The 24,880-nt window shown below is 43.8% G+C and overlaps 2 protein-coding genes and 1 pseudogene across 3 annotated transcripts; all 3 read right to left on the minus strand.

The window, feature by feature from the left end:
• Positions 1-747: 747 nt before the first annotated feature.
• Positions 748-3,463, minus strand: LOC139541765 (uncharacterized). Of its 2 annotated transcripts, none has more exons than XM_071346720.1 (3): positions 3,261-3,463; positions 1,795-2,438; positions 748-1,574 (listed from the first exon to the last, which is right to left on the minus strand). In XM_071346720.1, exons 1-3 carry the CDS (start codon positions 3,276-3,278, stop codon positions 1,226-1,228), a joined length of 1,011 nt encoding a protein of 336 aa, XP_071202821.1. In that variant the 5' UTR covers positions 3,279-3,463; the 3' UTR covers positions 748-1,225. The 2 variants fall into 2 exon arrangements, with proteins under 2 accessions (XP_071202821.1, XP_071202822.1); XM_071346721.1 differs by lacking the exon at positions 3,261-3,463 and adding an exon at positions 2,656-3,100.
• A 924-nt stretch (positions 3,464-4,387) lies between these two features.
• On the minus strand, positions 4,388-8,460 carry LOC139541743 (DNA methyltransferase 1-associated protein 1-like; annotated as a pseudogene).
• Positions 8,461-9,902: 1,442 nt separating this feature from the next.
• LOC139540732 (galectin-3-binding protein A-like) lies at positions 9,903-21,292 on the minus strand. Its single transcript, XM_071344648.1, has 6 exons — positions 21,167-21,292; positions 15,523-15,613; positions 15,127-15,318; positions 13,685-13,816; positions 12,791-13,064; positions 9,903-12,661 (listed from the first exon to the last, which is right to left on the minus strand). The coding sequence occupies exons 2-6, from the start codon at positions 15,581-15,583 to the stop codon at positions 11,569-11,571; spliced, it is 1,752 nt and encodes a 583-aa protein (XP_071200749.1). The 5' UTR covers positions 15,584-15,613; positions 21,167-21,292; the 3' UTR covers positions 9,903-11,568.
• Between the last annotated feature and the right edge of the window lie 3,588 nt (positions 21,293-24,880).

Consider the following 24,880-nt stretch of genomic DNA (forward strand, 5'->3'; position numbering starts at 1 on the left):
CAGATAATTGTATGTGTGGGGTACAGAGATAAGGTAGTCATTCAAAAATCATGTTAAACACTATTATTGCACACATGGAACGTATGTGACTTGTTAAGCACATTTTTATTCCCGAACTTATTTAGGCTTGTCATTACAAAGGGGTTGAATACTTATTGACTCAAGACATTTCAACTTTTCAATTTTAATTCATTTGCAAACATTTCTAAAAACGAAATTCCACTTTTGATATTATGGGGTATTGTGTGTAGGCCAGTGACAAAACAAATCTCAATTGAATCCATTTTAAATTCAGGCTGTAACACAACAAAATGTGGAAAAAGTCAAGGGGTGTGAACACCTTCTGAAGGCACCGTAAATCCCATCTGAATGAACCAAAACCCCATCACAAATCAGTCATTTAAATAACACACTCTAGATGAATGAGGGGAAAAAAGCGCCAATTGACACTGAAACAAACTCACTTTTTCACAAGCTCAAAGATAACCACGCGCTGTATAAAAGCGAATAAGATATAGAATCATTAACGTAAATCCATTTATTTCAGCGCAATCAAGTGCATTTTAGAAGCTCATTTATTTCATGCGTCTGGATGCTTGGATGGACATATCATCCTCATATATCCCATCCTGCGGATCAACACATCTATATTCCTTTCGGGGAAGTAATATGACATATCAGTTATTCAATATTTTGTCCTACTATACCTGGTAGAGATTCATTGCTATAAGTGGCTCTTATGCCAGTGTAATGGAGGAATTATCTATTGGCCTAATTGTTAAGATGGTGGTTTCTCACGCAGTCGACCAGGGTTCACATCCCACCTGTGACTCCATCAGTTCATGACGTTTTAGACTAGTCAAATGCACAGACACAGCAACCCTACAATGCTACACTTCTCTGGTTGTCATGGCAGGATTTTCAAGGTGAATAAAAACACAAGAATGACTGTATTCATGCTAATGAAAATATGAATTGTATATAAAAAAGATAAGATACTGCAATCCTCAAGAGCCATCCTTTTTTGTGTGAGCCTATGTGTGAATATGTTCCGGGGTTGGGGTCAATTCCTTTTAAATTCAGAAAGTAAACTGAACTTCCAATTGCAATTTCTATTTTCCTCAAAGCCTTTACTGATGTGTGCATATGAATGAGTGAATATCAGCAGATAAGCTCCCGCCTCTTTCCTACTGAGGAAGCGTTTGGGCGAGCTGAGGTCTCCAAATCACCAGTTGTCGTCTTCCTGGAGCCAGATTCCCTCCATCAGCACATTGCCGTGCTCCCCGGAGAATTGCCAGTTGGCTTTGTAGCGCTGGTCCCCTGTGCCCTCCCCGAGGTCCCAAAGCTCTATAGACAGTCTCTCCTCGGGCATGTCCAAGAAGTCCATTAGGTCAGAGGTCATGCCCATTAACTGGAGGTCAAAGGTCCTCGGTGTGACAGTGGCGGCTAAGTACTGGGCCAGGGAGGGGCTGAGACGGTTGGCTCGTGGAGTCGGCTGAGGCTGGCCTCGCCCAGTGCTGCCCCACAGGCCTGTCAGGTTCTTCGTAACCTCCAGACGACGAGGTTCTTCAGCTCTATAGGATACAAACACAACCTCACATAACACCTTGTTCCTGGCCTGGTTCCATACTGTACTGGTATGTGTTGTAGCCAACTCTTCTATCATTGTACAGTATGGAACCTACCTTGTTTCTAGACTTCAAGGGAAATGAGAGCTATTGAATTCTATTGGGTCATTAAATTAACAAAATCATACAAATTCCATAATACAGTATTAGCTGTAAAGATATTTACCCAGTGTCTGTATTGTTCCGGGCGTCTCCTGTGGACTGACCAGGCTTGAGCTGGGCCAGATCTCCAGAGATGTCCTTCTTGGCTGCTCTCGTGCACCCCCTGCTGCCATACACCTTATCGGCTGGCCTCTTCCTCTGTCGCTGCTGCTTCTGTCGTAGTGGGCTGGGGTCCTTGGGGGCCCTGATGCTGGGGACCAGTTTAGGCCTCTTGGGCTGGCTCACCTTCTTCTGTTCCGCAATAAAATCGTTCAGCCTCCTCTTCTTCCAAGAAAGGTACGAGGATACCTGACTGGCTTTGGCACCGGCCTCCACATGCGGCACAGCACCCTGGGACAGCTGGGTCAACTTGGGGCATGACAGTTTAGGCCTCTTGAGCTGGCTCACTTCCTGATTGACAGTAGGACTATCCTTCAACCAAGGAATGTAAAGATTTCTTGCCTTCAACAGCTCCACTGTCAAGGGGCAGGAAAGGTCATGGCTGGCATTGGCACTGGCCTCCACGTGGTGTACAGCCCTCTGGGGCACCTGTGGCAGCACAGGACTCCACACAGCCTTCTGAGATGAGCCTGGAAAACCAACCCTTCTCAGGATCATCCTGATTGCTGAGGGATTTGTGGGGTGGACACACAGGTTGGACTCCCAAACCTGAAAAGTGTGTTATGAGTTAACAATTGGAATTTCTAAATACATGGACATCATGATTTGAAAGGCTCTGGGAATTTGTTCTACACTAGTAAGGATGTCTTTCATAGGCCTACAGGCCAAACCTGTCGAATTGTTTATAAAAAAATATATTAAGGTTACCTCAAAACAGTAAACCTGTCAACAACTGAAAAACGAGCAAGTACATTTGCCTACTCACTTTGCCCATTTTTGAATTCCTTTGTTGAGAAGTTTGGATAAATCTTAGTTTGCGCTGAATGGAAGTCTGAAAGATCTTGTTTGAAATGTCATCCAAGTGATAGCCTATCGAATTTATTTGTTGGAGTTTATCAACCTACAGATTCTGGAATGAAACGTCATAAAGGAGCGCATGGAATAGTGGCGTTGCCTCCATTTCAATGCGCAACCTTATTAAACGAGTTTTCTAATATGTCTAGCTATGCAGTTATCCCTGTGTGATATCATTCAAATCTTCCCCAAATATATATCTTTTTTAAACTATCGATAATTCTCATTTAAAGAAACGTGCATACTTTACCAGCCAACCCCTTTTACGTGACATTTGCATACAAATTCATGCGTAAATGAGCTCAATAGCATCATTGACATGCAATTAGCAATATGATGAGAAATCTAATGCTGTTCCAGATGCCAGCGTAAACAAAAAATTAACATGGCCTAATTAACATATTAATGAACTCATTTGTAATTTAACTGGAATGGCATGCAAGGCCAACATGTCATGATCTTACAGCTTTACATCACATTTATTTTCAACATTAATTGTTTCGGAATAAGTCTTACATCACTGCTGCAGAGCATAATTTAAATGTAGACCGATTAGTACTTAGGGATGCTCCCTGGCAAAGCGACGGGTCTATGAGCACAACACGTTGAGAATAGCTTCTTTTTTTTGTCGTTGCTGGAAAGACATTGAAAAGCAGCTTTTCAACTCCTCTCGGTAAACACTCTATTCTGCGCTGTTTTCTCAATCTCGTTCCACCCCATGCCGGATCTTCTGGTGTTAGCTTCAAGCTCGTGCCTTTAGATGTTTTATGTGCTGATTACAGACCGATTATACTACATTCTAGCATGACTTCAATACGAGAACTATGCTACAAATGAGATATTAGAACACACAAGACCATTTGAAAAAAAAATCGGTTTATTGATTTGGTCAATCTTGTAGGTTGCTTTCAACTCTTTTCTGATTCAGTGAGGACAGCTTAGCTTGATCAAACTCTCCCACAAGCCAAGATAAGCAAAAACCTTTTGACTTATCTGAAATGGCACTTACCGTGGCTGTTGCTTTTAATGCAATGACAGGGGGTGCCTCCACTAAGAGGGAACACAAAACGACATAACCCAGGAAACAAAACAGCACGATGAAACTGTGGTCAGAGAATGCCTTTATTTATGGGCCTGGTTTCCCAAAAGCATATTAAGGCTAAATTAAATTGTTAGAATTTAGCCTTAAGATGCTTTTGGAAAACCAGGCCCTGCTGGCCCAATCTCAAACAGACAGTAGGCTCATCTCTCCACCATGGCTCTATTAGCTCGGTCTGGCTATTTACAGTTTATCTGGCCTCATCTCAGCCTGCACAAAGGAGGGAGAGGAGGAGTAATGAAAAGGAATGCCAGTCGTTGTATTTGTCATGATATTGCTGTAAAGGGGAGAGTGGATGTTGGGCCTGGGGTGGCGGTGGGTGGGGGGGTTATTGTACAGGAGCATCAGTCACATTTAGGGGGTGGGGGGCAGGGGGCTTGGTTATTTGTTATTTGTCGGGGGGTGATGTGATGGATGACAAACCCTCCCCCTTCCTCCAGCCCTCAGCTCTACAGGCCGCTCCACTGAGGCCAGGGTGGGATGTGACCTCATCCTCTCTCCTTTCCTCCTCAGTCACATAAAACCCCAGGGCTCATTTTCCACGTCAAAGCTTCTTCACCTACTTGATGGACGAGGAACTGGAGGTGGACTCTCTGCGTTTATGCTGGAATGACAAAGAATGCACCAAACACTGTCAGCCATTGGTCCAGAACATATCTGCATAATTTCACATGCAACTATGACAGTGCCCATTGGAACACTGCCTAAATGTATTCTCTTTGACAAGTTCTATTCAGCCAACTCCTGTTAGACAGCCGGGCTGTATTCATTAGGGTACACTATATCAAAACGTATAGCGACGGACAACGAAAACAGGCATTCCTTATAGGACAAGCTCTGGTAGTCCCTCGTTTATATCAGTTGTATTCCATATGGTGCCTAATGAAAACAACCAAAGTTTGTGTGTGTGGGGTGGGTTAAAAGACTTGAGTTGGGGGTGAGTGGGGCTCCCACCACATCGATGATCTGCTCCTTGGCCTCCCCATTGATGTCATCGGGGCCGTGCACCTACAGACCACCCAGTCCTCCTCCCCCTGGGGGCCTGACAGGGCCCGCCCCTCCTCCAGCCTTCAGCAGCAGGGCCTTGTAGAAGTGGCGGAGCATCTGTTGTTCGTACTCACAGTTACCATGAGCCTGCTTCAGCTCCTAGACCAGCACCGTGCCAATGAGCAGCTCGTTGAACATCTGGACTATCTCCTCTGTGGGCGTGGGGTTCAGGTCTACACAGAGAGAACAGAGTAGGGAAAGATGGAGTTAGAAACAGGAAGTATCCCGCGTATCACTTTGAGGCCCTGATTTAGGTTGTGTGAAACCACAATGCACTGTCAGTAACCAAATTGTTTGCCTTGTTTTACTATTCCTACATGGATATGCAAACTCAAAAGGCGTTGTAACGCCACTACCTGGTAAGAGTGCGTTGGTATTTTTGGGATGGTCTCTCTTACAGGTTTAGACTATTTTTTTGTCAATACTTTCTGAGGTCTGTTTTCTCTATTCAGATTGGTGTGGTAGATGTTATTTCTATAGCTTGTGTGAGATAGTGCCTTGGTTTGCTTTCCGTATCATTTAGTCCTAGGATATGGTGGTGGTATGGCTAACTGTGCACTCACCCACTTCCCGCTCCGTCACAAACTTCTCAATGGCCTTGATCTTCTTCCGGCCTACCGAGCTCGGCAGTTTCATCTGTAACACACACACACAATAAGTCGGGGGTGTCAGGAATATGGGGATAAACGTCCTCACCTCTGGCGGTTTATTCGTATGAAATGCACTTCAGCGGGGCCGATCAAAATGTATTTATCCGGCCGAGTCTATCTGACAGATTATCCGAGGAGATCTCCACTCCTTTAGCCCTAATGCATTTTGCATAGAGAGTAACGGCTCCCCATCAGTCTTTCAGATGAATAAGCTCCCTCTGCTGCTACGTCTTACAGATATTAGTGCGCCACTAACGGCATAAATCATGGTTTTTGCTAATGAGAGCTAGGACTGTGTCCCACCTCCCAAATGGCACCCTGTTCCCTATAAAGTGCACCACTTTTGACCAGAATCCTATGGGCCCTGGTCAAAAGTAGTGCACTACATAGGAAATAGGGTACCATTTGGGACTTAAAAGCCAGGTCTAACATGCTCCAGCCACTCTCAGCATACATCACAAGCTATGAGACCACGCACGCTAGACCGGTGACTTAAAGTCAAATAAATGGATCTTTTGGACCCTTATAAAATGGAACGTTGGTGGAGAGTTTTCCAAAACCGTCTCAAATTGATTGTTTGAGACGAGTGCTTTATATTGGCCTTTTGTAAAGTTGAGGTCCTAGGATGATATTTTGGAGGGGAACAAGCTAAGCAAAACCCATATGCAGTTCCTATATACAAATCATATGCAACTGATCGTTTCATTGAATGGCCATGCTTACCCTCTGACTCCAGCTGATTTGAAGTCAGGGAATTTGATGCCTGCCATTTCAGGAACAGCCTGTTGTGGACAGACGGAGACAGTAGAGAGGTGAGCAAGACAGATTTAGCAACTTTTTTTTTTTTAAAGCAGGGTGGCATCAGGGTCCTTTTAAATGCAAAACACACTTGAAATCGTAACCACACACAACAACAAAAATATTGATAGGAGTTGAGAATTGCACATGGCCTATTGGAGGGCAAGGTGGAGCCCTTAACCATATTTCTCACAACTATTAGATACTCTCAGATCTCTACAAAAGCATGGGGGGGGTGTGATGGTTGATTTACCGGTTTCTCGGTCTCTCGTTTCAGTGGGAGCTTCTTCTTGCTGGCCTTGCGCTATGCACGTCTCATCTCTGTGCTGGTGTCGGCGGCCGTGATGAGCTTCTGCAGGACCTGGGCCTTCTTCTCACGCTCCTTTTTCCTGCTCTCAATCTTCCGCAGCTCCTGCATCAGATACTCCTCTTCTTCCACCTGCAGGGCAAAACGGGGAAGTGCAACGTGAGTGCTGGGTCATGTTCATCAGGACAAAAATGAACAATGAACTGAAACAGGGAGGTACTATCTGAACTTGTCCACTAAGAAAGCTTATTTTGGTTTTCCGTTGCAAAAAAAGTTTTGCCCTAATGAATACGACCCTGGACTATGACACAGCATAAAATGTTGGATCCAAACTGGGGAATCGAGACAGGAAGCTCAAAAAGGCACATCCATGAGAACAGGAGGTGAAATAAGCTGCACCTTCAAAACACTAACAGGGGAATTGTCTTAATAATAATACATTTATTTTGAATAGCGCTTTTCATACAGAACCTCACAAAAAAATAGAATGAAAAAAATAATCTTCCAGCCAGATGGCAGTTCATGGAATATGGTCCTCCACAGCTGGATGATGATGCAGTTCATTAAAGGAGTAGATTAAGTGGAGGTGGTGTCAATGGTCCAGCCAGGGAGTGAAAACATATGTCAGACTTGAGCATTTCCTTAGGCACCCCTGTCTCTGAAGTTCTATCAATCACATTTATTTATAAAGCCCTTTTTACATCAGCTGATGTCACAAAGTGCTGTATAGAAACCCAGTCTAAAACCCCAAACAGCAAGCAATGCAGATGTAGAAGCACGGTGGCTAGGAAAAATTCCCTAGAAAGGCCAGAACCTAGGAAGAAACCTAGAGAGGAACCAGGCTCTGAGGCGTGGCCAGTCCTCTTCTGGCTGTGCCAGGTGGAGATTATAACAGAACATGGCCAAGATGTTCAAACGTTCATAGATGACCAGCAGGGTCAGATACTAATAATCAGTGGTTGTAGAGGGTGCAACAGGTCAGCACCTCAGGAGTAAATGTCAGTTGGCTTTTCATAGACGATTATTCAGAGTTAGAGACAGCAGGTGCGGTAGAGAGAGAGTCCAAAACAGCAGGTCCAGTTCACAGCTACTCCTCTGTAGGTATGCTTAGGTGCGTGCTGCTAACCTAATCAGGCGTGCGGTTGAATGGTCTCTCCAACTGCTCTTTCCTGCGACTCTCGTGACGCACAACAAATATGTAAATCTTGGGCTCTGTCCATGTTGCGTTCCTTCAGGTAATCCGTTGAACGTTTCTGAAACCACAAATTCCTGGAATGTTTACGGGATGTCTATTATAATGGAAAGACATTGTATTTCATGAAGTATCATATTCCAAAATGTGCTTTTGAAAATGCCAATATTCAAATTGAAATGTTTTTAAATGTTTAAATCCTTCCTGACTGCAATGTGATTTGTGGATTCAAAATAAGTATTTAAAGTGTGTGTGTAGGAGCAGTTGTGGACGACGATGAAACGCAGGTCAAAGCACTTGCACAGGTCAAACAGTTGGACCGTCTCTGCTTTGGTACAGCTGTCGTCATGGAGATACATCTGATACTCCTGCTCCGGGTACACTGGCACCTGCACTGCCTCGAGATGGGGAGGGGGGGAGAGAGAGAAACGGGGGGAAAGCGGGAGTGAGACAGAGACACAGGGGGAGAGGAAAAGAGAGAGACGGGGGAGACAGGTGTGTGCCTTTCCAAATCATGTCCAATCAATTGAATTTATCACAGGTGGACTCCAATCAAGTTGTAGAAACATCTCAAGGATGATCAATGGAAACAGAATGCACCTGACCTTAATGTTGAGTCTCATCGCAAAGGGTCTGTTTTTTGCAAACATTTCTAAAAACCTGTTTTAGCTTTGTCATAATTGTGTGTAGATTGATGAGGAAAATGTTTTATTCAATCAATTTTAGAATAAGGCTATACCGTAACAAAATGTGGAAAAAGTCAAGGGGTCTGGATACTTTCCGAATATACTGTATGTTACATTTCATACGGTATGTAATTAATTTGTGAATGTCCATCATCCATTTCGTATGATATGATATGTTCTGTAGAGCCACAGTGCGTTCTCCTTTTGTTCTTTTGACACACATCCCACTGGGCACACACTGGTTGAAACAACATTGTTTCATTGAAATTACGTTGAACCAACGTGGAATAGATGTTGAATTGACATCTGTGCCCAGTGGGATGAAATCAACATCATACTACTCCTGGCCACTCTGACTCCACTTCTCCCAATGTGTCCTTCACCATCTTTGTGACCGCAAACAAGTTTCCCCAAAAACATTATTGCTCATGAACACTCCAACAGGGAATGAGGCATTATCACACCGAGGATTATCTTGATTTACAACTTTAGCCCTTTTAGCTCCATTATTAGGTGTTACAGTATTACACACATTGTCTCCATCTGCACTCGTGCCAACAGAATCAAACAGTCCTTCTGCCATTGCTCCGACCTAATTAGCGTTGTCAGGGCGGAGGTAAGACCATCTCATCCTTATATACAGTATCAATGAACAAGCTTCCATTGTTTCGTCTCTGGGGGCACCAGTTAAGCCAGTTGAGGTCTCTCCATGTGTGGGGGGTGGGACAAAAGAGCTATCTAAGGCAAGATAAGCGGGACTGAGGGCTCTACAGTGAAATAAAACAATAAGAACTAGCCGAGACAGCAGTAGACGAGGCATGTTGACAATGTTAAGACTACACAAGAGTTAAGTAACCATCGGTCTTATGTAACCATACCAAACATATCATACTCATTTGTGTGTCAGTTACATTTACTATGTTACGTTTAGTCTATGAGACCAGAATGTCCTGGAACATTGTTAACATTGTGGGAGGCAACCAGTGATGTACCAAATATTATAACTAACCCCTTTCATCTGTGTATATACATTATTGTAGGCAATGACGTATGCCTAGGGAGACTGTGACAATTAACATCCTTTTTGGTCTGTAGGTGCCCAACGTAACAGGTGGTGGTGGGTTGGACACAGTCACTCACATAGATATAGAGGTCTATAGAGCCTGTCTGCATTCCTGATTTCTGCAACCGTTAGCTAATCTGTGTAATATTGGCTTAAGCTAAGAACCAATTGTTTTGCAACACACTGATTAAATCAACGAAGTATCCAAGTATTTTAAATGAAATGACTTTTGAACCAACATGGAATAGACATTGAATTGATGTCTGTGCCCAGTGAGATGGTTCTGTTTAATCATAGAGAACAAAGAGACATTAACTTCACTAAAACTTTTATTAAAAACAACCATACATAGTTATTTGTCAGGAACATATGATCATGACCCACATTTTTCAAAGTAACATTAAACAGACATTAGAACGATCAGTGGTGACCCTGTTTTAAGCCCCACATTTTTTGTTTGGGGGGGGGGGGGGGGTTCTTGTCTGTTTTGCATGTTATTTTGGCATTAATATATGTCACGTATCAGTTTGCAAACAATGTAAAAAAAAAATATATATATAATTGAGTTAATAAAGCTGCATACAAACATGGTCTCTTTGTTGCTTTCTTGAGTAAGGCAGCTCCAAAAAGCAGGTGTTTTAGCCTAGCTCAGTGCTTTCTGTGGTGGTGGGGCAAGCCAGCAGAAAATACGGAACGTTGCGCCATGATTGGCTCAGTGTTCTGTCACTCATGGGGACACTACGTTACATTAGAAGTGCCCATACAAGAAGGATCAATGTCATTGGCCACCCATAAAATTACATCAATTCATGTTATCTGTACAGTAGCTTTGAATGGACTGCTTTCAAAATCTTAGCTAGCAGTCATCATCATGAATCAAGTCGACGATCTACTGTCAAATCCTTTTTAATCCTTGTCATATGAAGAGAAATAATGAAGAGAAATAATGAAGAGAAATTATAGATGAAACACATCGGCCATTGGACATAAACATTACACAACAAGTTTGAAATCGCAAATTCAACAATGAGTGGTTTGGAAGGAAGGAATCAGTGACAGTGGCTTTGTGGTCCCAAATCTGGGATTAAGGGGCTCTTTTCCAGGTTTAAAATGATAAACATTCAACATTGGCCATGCTGTCAATGAAGCATGATTTATGCCGCGCTCAAAACAACTGTTAACTCGGAACTGCAAAAACTTGACTTCATTGAGTTCAAGACAACTGGGAAATCCGGAAAAAATGAGCTACGACTGGGAAATACGTTTTGAACGGACATCCAACTCCGAATTGTAAATCGGGCACTCTGGCCTCTTTCTAGAGCTACGACCTGAAGATCAATGACGTCATCATGATTCAACCTTGTTTTTTTCAGAGTTCCCAGTTGTCTTGAAAGCACCATAAATCCAGAGAATGACAGAATTTGATCACAAAATTTGCCCACGAAGGACCGCCGTGTCCCCTTCCTGTTCAAGTGAGCACAGCACAACAAGGTGAGTCCAAAAATGTCTTGTATGCTGCTGCATAAATTATGTAATATGCCAGGGAGATATGTATACTGTAGCTAAGAAAGTAATACTAAGTGTATGTTGTGTAGTAAGCTGTTAGTAGCCCATGTGCCTCACCCATGCTTCTACATTGCTTGCTGTTTGGGATTTATGCTGGGTTTCTGTATAGCACTTTGTGACATCAGCTGATGTAAAAAGGGCTTTATAAATTCATTTGATTGGTTGATAATTTGGTCTATTTACCCCTCTTAATTTCACCTACTGTTCTGACTTGGTGCTGCACATGTAGCCTATAACCTGTTTTAGAGAAATGTCATAATCAAAATTTGTAATAGCTTTCATTGTCTACTTAAATGTCCCCTTTATTTATCCTACGCTTCTGACTTGGTGTACAGGTAGAACACTGTAAAAACTACTAACTACAAAGTGATCTTCGTTCACTTTATCTCCTCATATTCATGTCCCTCTACTTCCTGCTAATTCTCCTTGATCTCAGTGGTGTACACAGGCTGAACCACCACACGGTAGGTGAACTGGTCTGAGTGGCACGGATAGGCCTGGCCCGCAGTGATGTTTGCTGGGATCTGGGCCTGATTGCCGCCATTGACAATTGTGGCAAAATCCTGGACATGGAATACAAACTCCCCTTCACACATCAGGACAACCTTGTTGAGGTAGCGGATGCCGTCCTGATACTCTTGGGGCAACTCCCTGTTATTCTGGGCAGTTAGCGAGACCATCGGCAGCGACGGACAACGGATACCGATGTTTGAGCATTCATGGTTGTGGATAAAGACCCTGGTGTTCCAGTTTAGCTTTTTGAACAGGGAAAAAAAGGCACTGTTGTGCACAGGGCTGTCAAAGTTGGCACTGAGGCTGTTGAGGTTCTGGCCTGAGTGGGAATACTGTCCGATGTATCGGAACGTGTTGACATCCTTTGAGCTGAAAGTGAAGCTCCATGGCTTGCCAGTGTAGATCCTGGGTGTGTATTCCACCTTTTTAAGGAGGAGGCCCCTAGCTAGCGTCTGGAAGGGTAGTGCATTGAACTGAAAGCCCTGCAACATGCCGGCATTATAACGCTCTTGTTGGTCCATGTACAGTTCAGACTTGGCATTGAGGTTGAACAAATCTTCAACAGCGATCATGGGAAACCGGATGTGGTCCAAAATGGCGACCTGGTCTTCGTGGGTGGACGAGTTACCCTGTTCCAACACCCAGTCCTCCAAACCCTTTAGGAGGAAGGCCTCATCTGGCACTACCACGTCTGAACGGGCTAGAAGGGTCTTTACTGTGCCCAGGGCAAGACCAGTCCAGGCTGGGGAACGGATCAGTGACTCACAGTTCCAGGCAAGGTAGCGCAGACAGGTTTCCTGCAGAACTGGGTCGCCTGTGTAGACTGAGTACTCGTACAGAGAGGTCTGAGTCTGGAAGGAGGCATCATCGGGGAGCAGCCAGGTGAAGAGCCTCCCTGCCGCCTCCTGAAGCTGCTTCAGACCCCAGTTGGACGCCATCTTGTGGATGCACTGGGCAGAGGACATGGTCACGTTAATTTGCCGCGTGTACAGATACCTGCGGAAGATAAAAAGATTACAAAAATACATGGATTCTCTGCCACAGCAAAGCTTTGCTTTGCAGAACAATATTGTTGATGTAACAGTAACTAGATTAAAGTTTGTTAGCAGGTTAGTGCCACCTTACCTCAGGAAGTCGGTGACATGTGGCCGGCAGTTGAGGCTGACGTCTAGGTTGAGGTTACTGAGGTTCTCCTCTTGTGCGGTGTTTAAGATGGAGGCATTTGGGTCCAGAGTGACAATCAGCTTGTGAACACAGATCGTTTCCACAATGCTGTTTGCAACCCGCACCATGATGTCAAAGTCACAGTCGCGTCCACTGTCAAACAGCGCCCCCATGTGGTTACTGAAGCCTGTGTTGTGGTCCAGGGCGTAGACGCGACTGTTATTCCGAGAAGATTCTGATCAAACAGAACACATTGATTAAGCACATCATATGCTGAATAGCACAAACAGTTTATCAACAAAATATCAGAAATGTATCATATTTTCTTCAAATCCAATAGCCATTCATTGTAAACCTCTTTGAACATGTAACAGTTGTAACGTCTCTATTGGCATCGCAAAGTGAGCCATGGGCCAATAACTTCTGCTACTGCATACTTCAATTATGTCTTTGTGCCTTTCAATGACACTGTGTCTGGTTTCTAGGGCTTTGTGGATCAGTCACTGTGGTCACTGTAGACCTGGGTTCAAATATTATTTAGGGTATTTCAATAACTTTCAAAGACAAGGAGTTGAATATTGGAATGCATTTGGAAATACACTTGGAAAGTATTGGTATGAATTTGAAAATACTCATATATTCCGACTCAAATACCCCCATACATTTGATCAGTTTGGTATTTGAAATCATGTATTTGGAAATAACTATTAGAAAATACCTTAAAATAATAGGCTATTTATAGGAAACTATTTGAAAATAATTTCCAATACTTACAATAGAAGTTGATTCCAGCCACAATACTTGAACATACTAAAATAAGTATTTAATGTAACAAATAATCAAATACACATGTACCTCTTTCACAGACCACACCAGCATCCTCAGCATGTTGACAGTCAGTAACCCCCCAGCCTTTGAAGAGACAGTGGGACAAGTCTTTCTCTGTCCCCTCACAGTTTAGATCATCCATCCAGATAGGACCAGATCCTAAGGCCGGAATACAAACGTGTCACGGGTCTGTGCAAACAAACAGTGCAGACCTCCATTGTATGCTATACACTGAATGTACAAAACATTAGGAACACGTGCTCTTTCCATGACATAGACTGACCAGGTGAGTCCAGGTGAACGCTATGATCCCTTATTGATATCACTTCAATCAATGTAGATGAAGGGGTGAAGACAGGTTGAAGAAGGATTTTTAAGCCTTGAGACAATTAAGACATGGACTGTGTATGTGTGCCATTCAGAAGGTGAAAGGGCAAGACAGAAAATATGGTAGGGGTATTGTAGTAGGTGCCTGGCACACCGGTTTGAGTGTGTCAAGAACTGCAACGCTGCTGGGTTTTTCACAGTCAACAGTTCACGTGTGTATCAACAGTGGTCCACCACTCAAAGGACATCCAGCCAACTTGACACAACTGCGGGAAGCATTGGAGTCAACATGGGCCAGCATCCCTGTGGAACGCTTTCGACACCTAGTAGAGTCCACGCCCCGACGAATTGAGGCTGTTCTGAGGGCAAAAAGAGGTGCAACTCAGTATTAGGAAGGTGTTCAAATGTTTTGTACACTCAAGTGTATATGGTTCTGAATGGTGAGGTCATACAGATCTAACCTACCTTACATTTTACATTTACATTACATTTAAGTCATTTAGCAGACGCTCTTATACAGAGCGACTTACAAATTGGTGCATTCACCTTATGATATCCAGTGGAACAACCACTTTACAATAGTGCATCTAACTCTTTTAAGGGGGGGGGGGGTTAGAAGGATTACTTTATCCTATCCTAGGTATTCCTTAAAGAGGTGGGGTTTCAGGTGTCTCCGGAAGGTGGTGATTGACTCCGCTGACCTGGCGTCGTGAGGGAGTTTGTTCCACCATTGGGGTGCCAGAGCAGCGAACAGTTTTGACTGGGCTGAGCGGGAACTGTACTTCCTCAGAGGTAGGGAGGCGAGCAGGCCAGAGGTGGATGAACGCAGTGCCCTTGTTTGGGTGTAGGGCCTGATCAGAGCCTAAAGGTACGGAGGTGCCGTTCCCCTCACAGCTCCGTAGGCAAGCACCATGGTCTTGTAGCGGATGCGAGCTTCAACTGGAAGCCAGTGGAGAGAGCGGAGGAGCGGGGTGACGTGAGAGAACTTGGGAAAGTTGAACACCAGACGGGCTGCGGCGTTCTGGATGAGTTGTAGGGGTTTAATGGCACAGGCAGGGAGCCCAGCCAACAGCGAGTTGCAGTAATCCAGACGGGAGATGACAAGTGCCTGGATTAGGAATTAAAAGAAAAGAAGGAATTACCTTGTCCGTATATCCCACCCACCACAGCAGTGAGAGCACCAGGGTAGTTGAGATGGCGACACACCACCTGTGCCTCAGTAATGTCCCAGTTGTCATCACACACGGTCCCCCACTGTCCATTATAGTAGATCTCCACACGGCCCTCCGCGGCCAGCTCACCCCCCACCAGCCTCATGTCCCCATTCTGTACCCCTGAATGGAAGCATTAGAATACAGTCAGTAAGTCAGTCAAATAGTCCCCCAAAAGCACTGATAAATCTGGACAGTGGAAAATCTCCATTGAAATAGCTTTTCAGTCCAAGCCTAGGCTTAACCTGTCTCCGGGAAATGAATTGCACTTGGAAAATCAGTTGTAAGGGTTTCCAGCTGCAGAGGATGACCACTGCATGAACTCACCCACAGACAAGTTGACCATGAGCAGAAGGACACAGGAAATTAGGCAATATTCCCCTGACATGTTTCTAGCCAGGCTCCAGGTGATAAGTATCTGAAAAACATGCGTAACGAAGAATGTTGAGATATAAAAGTAATTAGAACAGAATAGAAAATAATAAAATACAATTTTATTGCCCATTAGTAAGACCAGAAATGTGTCTTCTGACTTTCCCAAAGCCCCCCCAGATACAGACACACAAACTACGGATGTTAACGGTTAACCTAGCTGTCGAAAATACATCTGACCGGTCATGCTATCAATCTATAGGTTCATTTGCATAATTTAGTAGAATTACATTTGAGTGTGTATTTTCCTTAGTCGTCATGCATCTTATTTATCACACGCGCAGAGCATACAGAGCCTAGTTTGAGGATCAGAATATCCTATCACCTGCCAGAGAGAGAGAGAGTAGGTCCTCAATGGAGTGAAAGGTGCTTTTGTAAGCCCAGTCATTGCGCAATAAATAATAACTCTAAATACAATCCCGTGTTAAAAACCTTGACGGCCAAGATTAAAATTAGCTATTTTTATTTCTCAACCCTCTACTCGTACTTAAAGCGCGCCTCCCATTTGCCATTCCAGTGCATAGGCTATAGTCAACCGTAGGCAGGCTATCAGCGTGTCACCCACCACTTTGCAATGTGAGCTTGAGGCAGGAATTGTCTGAAAGCTTTACTTAAAATAATGAGGCATGTCTTACCTTGCTTTAAAGTAGCCTTGAGAAAATCCATCCATAGAAACGAGGCGGCAATTATTTTACAAAGACTTCCTGGTGCCATTAAACAGCATTTCTCTCCTGTTCTATTGGTTTTCATGTCAACTTTCTTCATTGTTCAGAAGTCGAAGGCACAATCCTAGTTATATTAGCAACCAATCCTAGTTGTTGTTATAGATTCCCCCTCTTTCGAAGTTTCTAACAGAGATTTCCATCTGTCACATATGGAACCGCTCGCATTAGGTGCACTGTTTTGAACTGTGTTTCCCAGCGAATTCCATTTTTGCAAATGTTTGAAAATTCCTTTTTATTAACTACTTCATTACAGGAGTTGCATGTTCAATAACAGGCTATAGCATTTTGACTGTAAGGTGATAGGCTTGCTATTGTTGCATGTTTCCATGAAGCTCTTAATGAAAAATGTCCGGTCCTTATATGCATTTATTAACTGGGTGCGTCGAGCCCTGAATGCCGATTGGCTGACAGCCGTGGTATATAAGACCGTATACCACAGGTATGACAAAACATGTATTTTTACTGTTCTAATTACATTGGTAAACAGTTTATAATAGCAATAAGGCACCTCTGGGGTTTGTGATATATGGCCAATATACCACGGCTAAGGCCTGTGTCAGGGCACTCCGCGTTGTGGCGTGCGTAAGAACAGCCCTTAGCCGTGGTATATTGGCCATATACCACACCTCCTCAGGCCTTATTTAAGTGATAATGCCCGAGAAGCCGGTGTTTGGAGGATATATTGGCACGGGTGTTGTTAGGCCCGAAACGAAGTCGAGGACAGGCAAACCGTGCCATATATCCTCCAAACACCGGCTTCGAGGGCATTATCACTTTGATACAACGGGTTACCAACATACTCAAATAATGATTGACATATTTTAATTCAATGTTATTTTGATGAATGTATTCATACTATTTCATCCTTCCACAAGATATAGTCCCGAAACAAATCTAGTGTTGCTACCCAAGCCAGCTGGTCGTTCTTTCTATTGGTTAGGTTGCCAGAGATGGGACCCAGTTGTTCAGTCTTTTTGTTCTGTATCTTTGGACGTTTTATTCTGTATCTTTGGACGCGACCCAGTCGTTCATTCTAAATGTTCCATTGCCATACTGGCTGGCAACGTTCTTATCCCTTGCTTGCTAGCTAGCCAACTACGACTAACTACGATCACGTCAAACAGTGCAGGCAGAATAACAACAGTACCTGCATTTGTTTAAGCTGTTTTCTAGTGACATTTGGATACATCCATAACAATGGCGTAACGAGGCACGATTTCACCTGGCATAGAAAATGTGCTCTCTCGTTATGGACACTGTTGTTCAGAGGAGCTAGCTAACAACACAGCTAACACAATAACTTCAAACTGAAACTGCAAACTAGCTGCCCTCCATTCCTTTTACCGTTTTTCAATTGACATTTCTTTGTATATATCCATAAAAATGATGCCAGCTGATTCATGATTTCGACTGTCTGAGAAACGCTTCCTCTCGTCTCGTCTCGACTCCCGACCCCTACACGTTCATTACTATGGGCCAGCTGGAGATCGAATTTGAATATTGAAACAATTTTGCATATGTCGGAGACAGACAGTTTATACTGTTTATACAAATCTTTATACAAATCTCCGCTGTTGAAAACTAAATGTTATTCTAAACGAAATGTGAGATCATGTATAGATGCTTTTTATAGTGGAGATCAAGTTTATAACTTCCCTGCCTAGGTTGATGAGACAGTGGATTGCGCAGTCAGATGGAACAGAGTAATAGGAATATAACGTCATAGATTTACCCAGTGGTAACTTGTGGAATAGACACCGGCTGGAATGCACATCAACAGCATCCTTCCAGACACCCTAGACCCACTCCAATTTGCATTCTGCCCCAACAGATCCACAGATGACGCAATCTCAATCGCACTCCACACTGCCTTTTGCCACCTGGACAAAAGGAACACCTATGTGAGAATGCTGTTCATTGACTACAGCTCAGCGTTCAACACCATAGTGCCCACAAAGCTCATCACTAAGCTAAGGACTCTGGGACTAAACACCTCCATCTGCAACTGGATCCTGGACTTCCTGACGGGCCACCCCCAGCTGGTAAGAGTATGCAACAACACGTATGCCACGCTGATCCTTAACACCGGGGCCCCTCAGGGGTGTGTACTTAGTCCCCTCCTGTACTCCCTGTTCACCCACGACAGCTTGGCCAAACATGACCCCAACACCATCATTAAGTTTGCTGACGACACAACAGTGGTAGGCCTGATCACCGACAACGATGAGAAGGCCTATAGGGAGGAGGTCAGAGAATTGGCAGTGCGGTGCCAGGACAACAACCTCTCCCTCAACGTGAGCAAGACAAGGGAGCTGATCGTGGACTACAGGAAAAGGCGGGCCGAACAGGCCCCCATTAACATCGACGGGCTTTAGTGGAGCGGGTCGAGAGTTTCAAGTTCCTTGGTGTCCACATCACCAACGAATTATCATGATCCAAACATACCAAGACAGTCGTGAAGAGGGCACGACAAAACCTTTTCCCCCTCAGGAGACTGAAAAGATTTGGCATGGGTCCCCAGATCCTCAAAAGGTTCTACAGCTGCACCATCGAGAGCATCCTGACCGGTTGCATCACCGCCTGGTATGGCAACTGCTCGTGTAACGGATGTGAAATGGCTAGCTAGTTAGCGGGTACGCGCTAGTAGCGTTTCAATCAGTTACGTCACTTGCTCTGAAACCTAGAAGTAGTGTTGCACCTTGCTCTGCAAGGGCCGCGGCCTTTGTGGAGCGATGGGTAACGACGCTTCGTGGGTGATTGTTGTTGATGTGTGCAGAGGGTCCCTGGTTCGAGCCCGGGTATGGGCGAGGGGACGTACTAAAGTTATACTGTTACATTAGTGTAACGGATGTGAAATGGCTAGCTAGTTAGCGGGTACGCGCTAGTAGCGTTTCAATCAGTTACGTCACTTGCTCTGAAACCTAGAAGTAGTGTTGCACCTTGCTCTGCAAGGGCCGTGGCCTTTGTGGAGCGATGGGTAACGATGCTTCGTGGGCGACCGTTGTTGATGTGTGCAGAGGGTCCCTGGTTCGCGCCCGTGTCGGGGCGAGGGGACGACGTAAAGTTATACTGTTACATTGATGCTGTTGACCCGGATCACTGGTTGCTGCGGAAAAGGAGGAGGTTGAAAGGGGGGTGAGTGTAACGGATGTGAAATGGCTAGCTAGTTAGCGGGTACGCGCTAGTAGCGTTTCAATCAGTTACGTCACTTGCTCTGAAACCTAGAAGTAGTGTTGCACCTTGCTCTGCAAGGGCCGCGGCTTTTGTGGAGCGATGGGTAACGACGCTTCGTGGGTGTCAGTTGTTGATGTGTGCAGAGGGTCCCTGGTTCGCGCCCGTGTCGGGGCGAGGGTACGGTTTAAAGTTATACTGTTACACTCGGCATCTGACCTTAAGGCACTACAAAGGGTAGTGCGTACGGCCCAGTACATTGCTGGTGCCAAACTTCCTGCCATCCAGTGTCTATATAATAGCTGGTGTCAGAGGAAAGCCCATAAAATTGTTAGAATCCAGTCACAAAAGTTATAGCCTGTTTTCTCTGCTACTGCACGGAAGTGGTACCAGAGTCTAGGACCAAAAAGCTCCTCAACAGCTTCTACCCTCAAGCCGCAAGACTGCTGAACAATTAATAAAATCGCCACCAGACAATTTACATTGATCCCCCCCCCTCCTTTTGTACATTGCTGCTACTCGTTGTTTATTATCTATGCAAAGTCACTTCACCCCTGCCTACATGTACAAATTACCTCAACTAACATGTACCCCGCACACTGACTCGGTACCGGTACCCCTTGTATATAGCCTCTTTATTCTTATTGTGTTACTTTTTATTATTATTTTTTACTTTAGTCTATTTGGTAAATATTTCCTTAACTTTTGAACTGCACTGTTGGTTCAGGGTTTGTAAGTAAGCATTTCACGGTAAGGTCTACACTTGTATTCGGGGCCAGTGACAAATAAAGTTAGATTTTATTTGACTTTTAACCAATCAGCATTCGGGATTAGACCCACCCCGTTGTATAACGCTTTAACATTGTATCAGAGAGGAAGAGGCGAAGCGAGACGTTTCGCTCTCTCCAAAATCTATCCAGAACAAGCCCAATGCGTTTCTATGTCTCCTGCCTTCCAGCGGTGGGACGAATACCATTGTTAGGGCACAGAAATACGCATCTCGTCATTATATACAGATCTCTGATAGTATTTTCTGTTGGTAACATAATTTTACTGTTTGGGAAAAAAGTAACCATTTGTTAACCGGTTAATTTTTTAAACCTTTATTTAACTAGGCAAGTCAGTTAAGAACAAATTCTTATTTTCAATGACGGCCTAGGAACAGTGGGTTAAATGCCTTGTTCAGGGGCAGAACGACAGATTTTTTCCTTGTCGATCTTGCAACCTTTTGGTTACAACGCTCTAACCACTAGGCTCCCTGCCGCCCGTTAATGGGGGTCAGTTAGTTGACAGCAAAATTGACCGAAATGTGCATTCCTAACACACACTAAAGGAACATCCAGCAATCAAAGAAATTACAAACTGAAATACACACTAAAAACATAATAAAGCCATTGCAGAGGTATACATTACTTCAAATATAAAATCAGAACTACTACTACAAATCTTAAAAAGAAAGACATTTTACACTGTAGATTGTTACAATAGTTAACCACTGAGAGCAACCTATTGTCTCGGTCTCTCCTGATCATTGATTTTGCTTGATCACTTATTTTAATTGTTCCCTCCAGTATTATTAGCTTTTTGTATTTCAGTCACATGAATCATTGTACATTCAAATGTTAAAAATAATAATACTCTACCAATTGCCTCGCAGTGCCTTGCAGTTAGTTTCTGGTACCTCTGAATAAATACCCCCGTTGGAGTTGATAATCACTTTTTCTACATAATCCCCTCCCTGCTCGTTCTCGAGGGCTGGCCAAATTCATGAGTTTCGTTTCTTCAGAATGCTCAAATTACATTGAATAAGATATGCATGCATTCCTAGTCCTAGACTACCACATGGTACGACGCAACGCATTCAATGTGCGGCGTCCTATGTAGGTTAAACTGGCTATGATATTCCATGTATTTCGCAAATGTGTTCATGACCAAGCACGCTGGATTCCCAAAATTGCATTGCCACGAACGCTGGATTATAAACGTGTTATTACATCGTTTTTACATATCCTATACATTACTGTGTGGGAATGGGAAGACCCCCATTCCGGGTTAGCTAGCTAAGCAGTTGATTCAAACAACTTGAAAAGCTGTGGCTACCTTATATCATCTAATTTACTAATGAATAGTGATTTGTAGTTCGCGAACAATTCGTTCGTTTTGAACGACATTTTTTACTGATTCGAGAGTCGTGATTCGTCTTTGAGTGACTCGTTCATTTGACCTGTTATTAGTGCTAGCCGCAATGAGTCATAGCAGGATTAACTGTCCGTACCAGTGGACGCGTCATCATAATAACCATTAAACCTAGCCGTCAAACACGAAAATGGTTCAAATAGTTTTTTCACCATTCATTTTTCATATCATGGATTTTACAAAAACTTCAAACTAAGTATGTGTTTAGTGTAGGTTTACTTTGGCGTGATTCGCCAAATTGTAATTCGCTGCGTGACAAATTGAGTTTTATCAATAAATTTGCCCTGGGGTGAAAGTAGATTTAATTTCTTCCCGTTACAGCATATCTATGGGATGAAAATCATGACAAATGTATTCACAAATGTAAATCACCAATCCACAAATGTAAATTACCAATCCACAACTATAAAAACACTTTCCACAAATGTAAATCACTTTCCACAAATGTAAATCACTTTCCACAAATGTAAATCACTTTCCACAAATGTAAATCGCTATCCACAAATGTAAATTGCTATCCACAAACCCAATTCACTATCCACAAACAAACACCTTTTGATTTATATTTGTACATTTTTTATAACTGCAGATATGCATGTTATTTCCAAGTAAAATGACTGCCATAAAGATTTGCACATAGGAGAGATAAGTGCAAACATGACAGATATGGCAAACATGGAACTCCATATTTGGAAGCGCTTAGGTCACCTGACTTTTAGCAGCGATTTGACGACAAGAAAAATACAAAAAGTTCTCACACAGAAAAAACATTCTCACCGTAGAAAGCGATTTGTATTCATAGAAAAAATGTTTGTACCCATAGAAAGACATTTCTATAAATCGCTGGCAGACTCTCCCTCAGCAAAAAAAGAAACGTCCCTTTTTCAAGACCCTGTCTTACAAAGATAATTTGTAAAAATCCAAATAACTTCACAGATCTTCATTGTAAAGGGTTTAAACACTGTTTCCCTTGCTTGTTCAATGAACCATAAACAATTAATGAACATTCACCTGTGGAACGGTCGTTAAGACACTAACAGCTTACAAACTGTAAGCAATTAAGGTCACAGTTATGAAAACTTAAGACACTAAAGAGGCCTTTCTACTGACTCTGAAAAACACCAAAAGAAAGATGCCCAGGGTCCCTGCTCATCTGCGTGAACGTGCCTTAGGCATGCTGCAAGGAGGCAGGAGGACTGCAGATGTGGCCAGGGCAATAAATTGCAATGTCTGTACTGTGAGACGCCTAAGACAGCGCTACAGGGAGAGAGGATGGACAGCTGCTTGTCCTCGCAGTGGCAGACCACGTGTAACAACACCTGTACAGGGTCGGTACATCCGAACATCACACCTGGACAGGTACAGGATGGCAACAACTGCCCGAGTTACACCAGGAACGCACAATCCCTCCATCAGTGCTCAGACTGTCCGCAATAGGCTGAGAGAGGCTGAACTGAGGGCTTGTAGGCCTGTTGTAAGGCAGGACATCACCAGCAACAACGTCACTGGACCAGACAGGACTGGCAAAAAGTACTCTTCACTGACAAGTCGCGGTTTTGTCTCACCAGGTGTGATGGTCGGATTGGCGTTTATCGTAGAAGGAATGAGCGTTACACCGGAGGCGTGTACACTGGAGCGGGATTGATTTGGAAGTGGAGGGTCCGTCGTGGTGTGTCACAGCATCATCGGACTGAGCTTGTTGTCATTGGAGGCAATCTCAATGCTGTGCGTTACAGGGAAGACATCCTCCTCCCTCATGTGGTACCCTTCCTGCAGACTCTTCCTGACATGACCCTCCAGCATGACAATGCCACCAGCCATTCTGCTTGTTCTGTGCTTGATTTCCTGCAAGACAGGAATGTGTTCTGCCATGGCCAGCGAAGAGCCCGGATCTCAATCCCATTGAGCACGTCTGGGACCTGTTGGATCGGAGGGTGAGGGCTAGGGCCATTCCCCCGAGAAACTTGCAGGTGCCTTGGTGGAAGAGTGGGGTAACATCTCACAGCAAGAACTGCCAAATCTGGTGCAGTCCATGAGGAGGAGATGCAATGCAGTACTCAATGCAGCTGGTGGCCACACCAGATACTGACTGTTACTTTTGACTCCCCCCCCCCCCCCCTTTGTTCAGGGACACATTATTCCATTTCTGTTAGTCACCTGTCTGTGGAACTTGTTCAGTTTATGTCTCAGTTGTTGAATCTTATGTTCATACAAATATTTACACGTTAAGTTGCTGAAAATAAAAGTAGTTGACAGTGAGGACGTTTCTTTTTTTGCTGAGTTTAGTATGGTAAACATAATGTTAACCATATGTGTAACCATAGTATGTCCAACGTAAATAATCGAAACCCTGGCCCTAGATTACTCTAAATTTGGAACACTATTGCAGTGAACACCCATTCATCACCCAAATAGTTGAATTAGCTGTGTGATAGCACCACTAAATGGGAAGGATATGTCATACATTGTAAGTGATTATAATCCATCCACTGTCTCATGTTGCACAGACGATGAGCATTAAGGAGACATAAGTATTCCTGAGGCCTCTAACCATTTCCCCAGGAGAGGCATGCAAAAGGTAGAAGGGAGGTGTAGGACATGGGATCAGACTTTGTAACAGTATCGCTTCCGTCCCTCTCCTCGCCCCAACCCTGGTTTGAACCAGAAACCCTCTGCACACATCGACATACCTATCGTCCACAAAAGCCACGGTCCTTCCAGAGAAGGGGAAAAACTACTTCATGGTCTCAAAGCGAGTGACATCACCGATTGAAACGCTATTAGCGCGCACCGCTAACTAGCTAGCCATTTCACACTGGTTACACTCAACCCCCTTTTGACCTCCTTTTCCGCAGCAACCAGTGATCCAGGTCAACAGCATCAATGGAATCAACTTTTATTGGATCACCTTTTTTTCTACAACTACAAATCTCTTTCTACGCTTGACAACTTTTTGTCTTTATGGCAGTCATTTTAATTAATAAGACCTTTGGAAATTACCTGAATATCTGCAGTTATAAAAAAAAATCTTATGCAATATATCAATTTACAAATACAAATCAAAAGGTGTTTGTTTGTGGATAGTGATTTACATTTGTGGAAAGTGATTTACGTTTGTGGATTGGTGATTTACATTTGTGAATATGTGATTTACATTTGTG

Source organism: Salvelinus alpinus, chromosome 16 (assembly GCF_045679555.1).
Source record: "Salvelinus alpinus chromosome 16, SLU_Salpinus.1, whole genome shotgun sequence".
Lineage (NCBI taxonomy): Eukaryota > Metazoa > Chordata > Actinopteri > Salmoniformes > Salmonidae > Salvelinus > Salvelinus alpinus.

What these genes read in the sequence shown, in the direction of transcription:
- LOC139541765 (XM_071346720.1), bottom strand. An exon ending in CGGAACAATACAGACACTGG is followed by an intron (nt 1,575 to 1,794) that starts GTAAATATCTTT and finishes TGTATCCTATAG; the next exon opens with AGCTGAAGAACCTCGTCGTC.
- LOC139540732 (XM_071344648.1), bottom strand. Translation starts at nt 15,583, where the DNA reads ATGTCAGGGGAATATTGCCTAATTTCCTGTGTCCTTCTGCTCATGGTC. An exon ending in TGGTGTGGTCTGTGAAAGAG is followed by an intron (nt 13,065 to 13,684) that starts GTACATGTGTAT and finishes CTGTTTGATCAG; the next exon opens with AATCTTCTCGGAATAACAGT. An exon ending in CATGTCACCGACTTCCTGAG is followed by an intron (nt 12,662 to 12,790) that starts GTAAGGTGGCAC and finishes TATCTTCCGCAG; the next exon opens with GTATCTGTACACGCGGCAAA.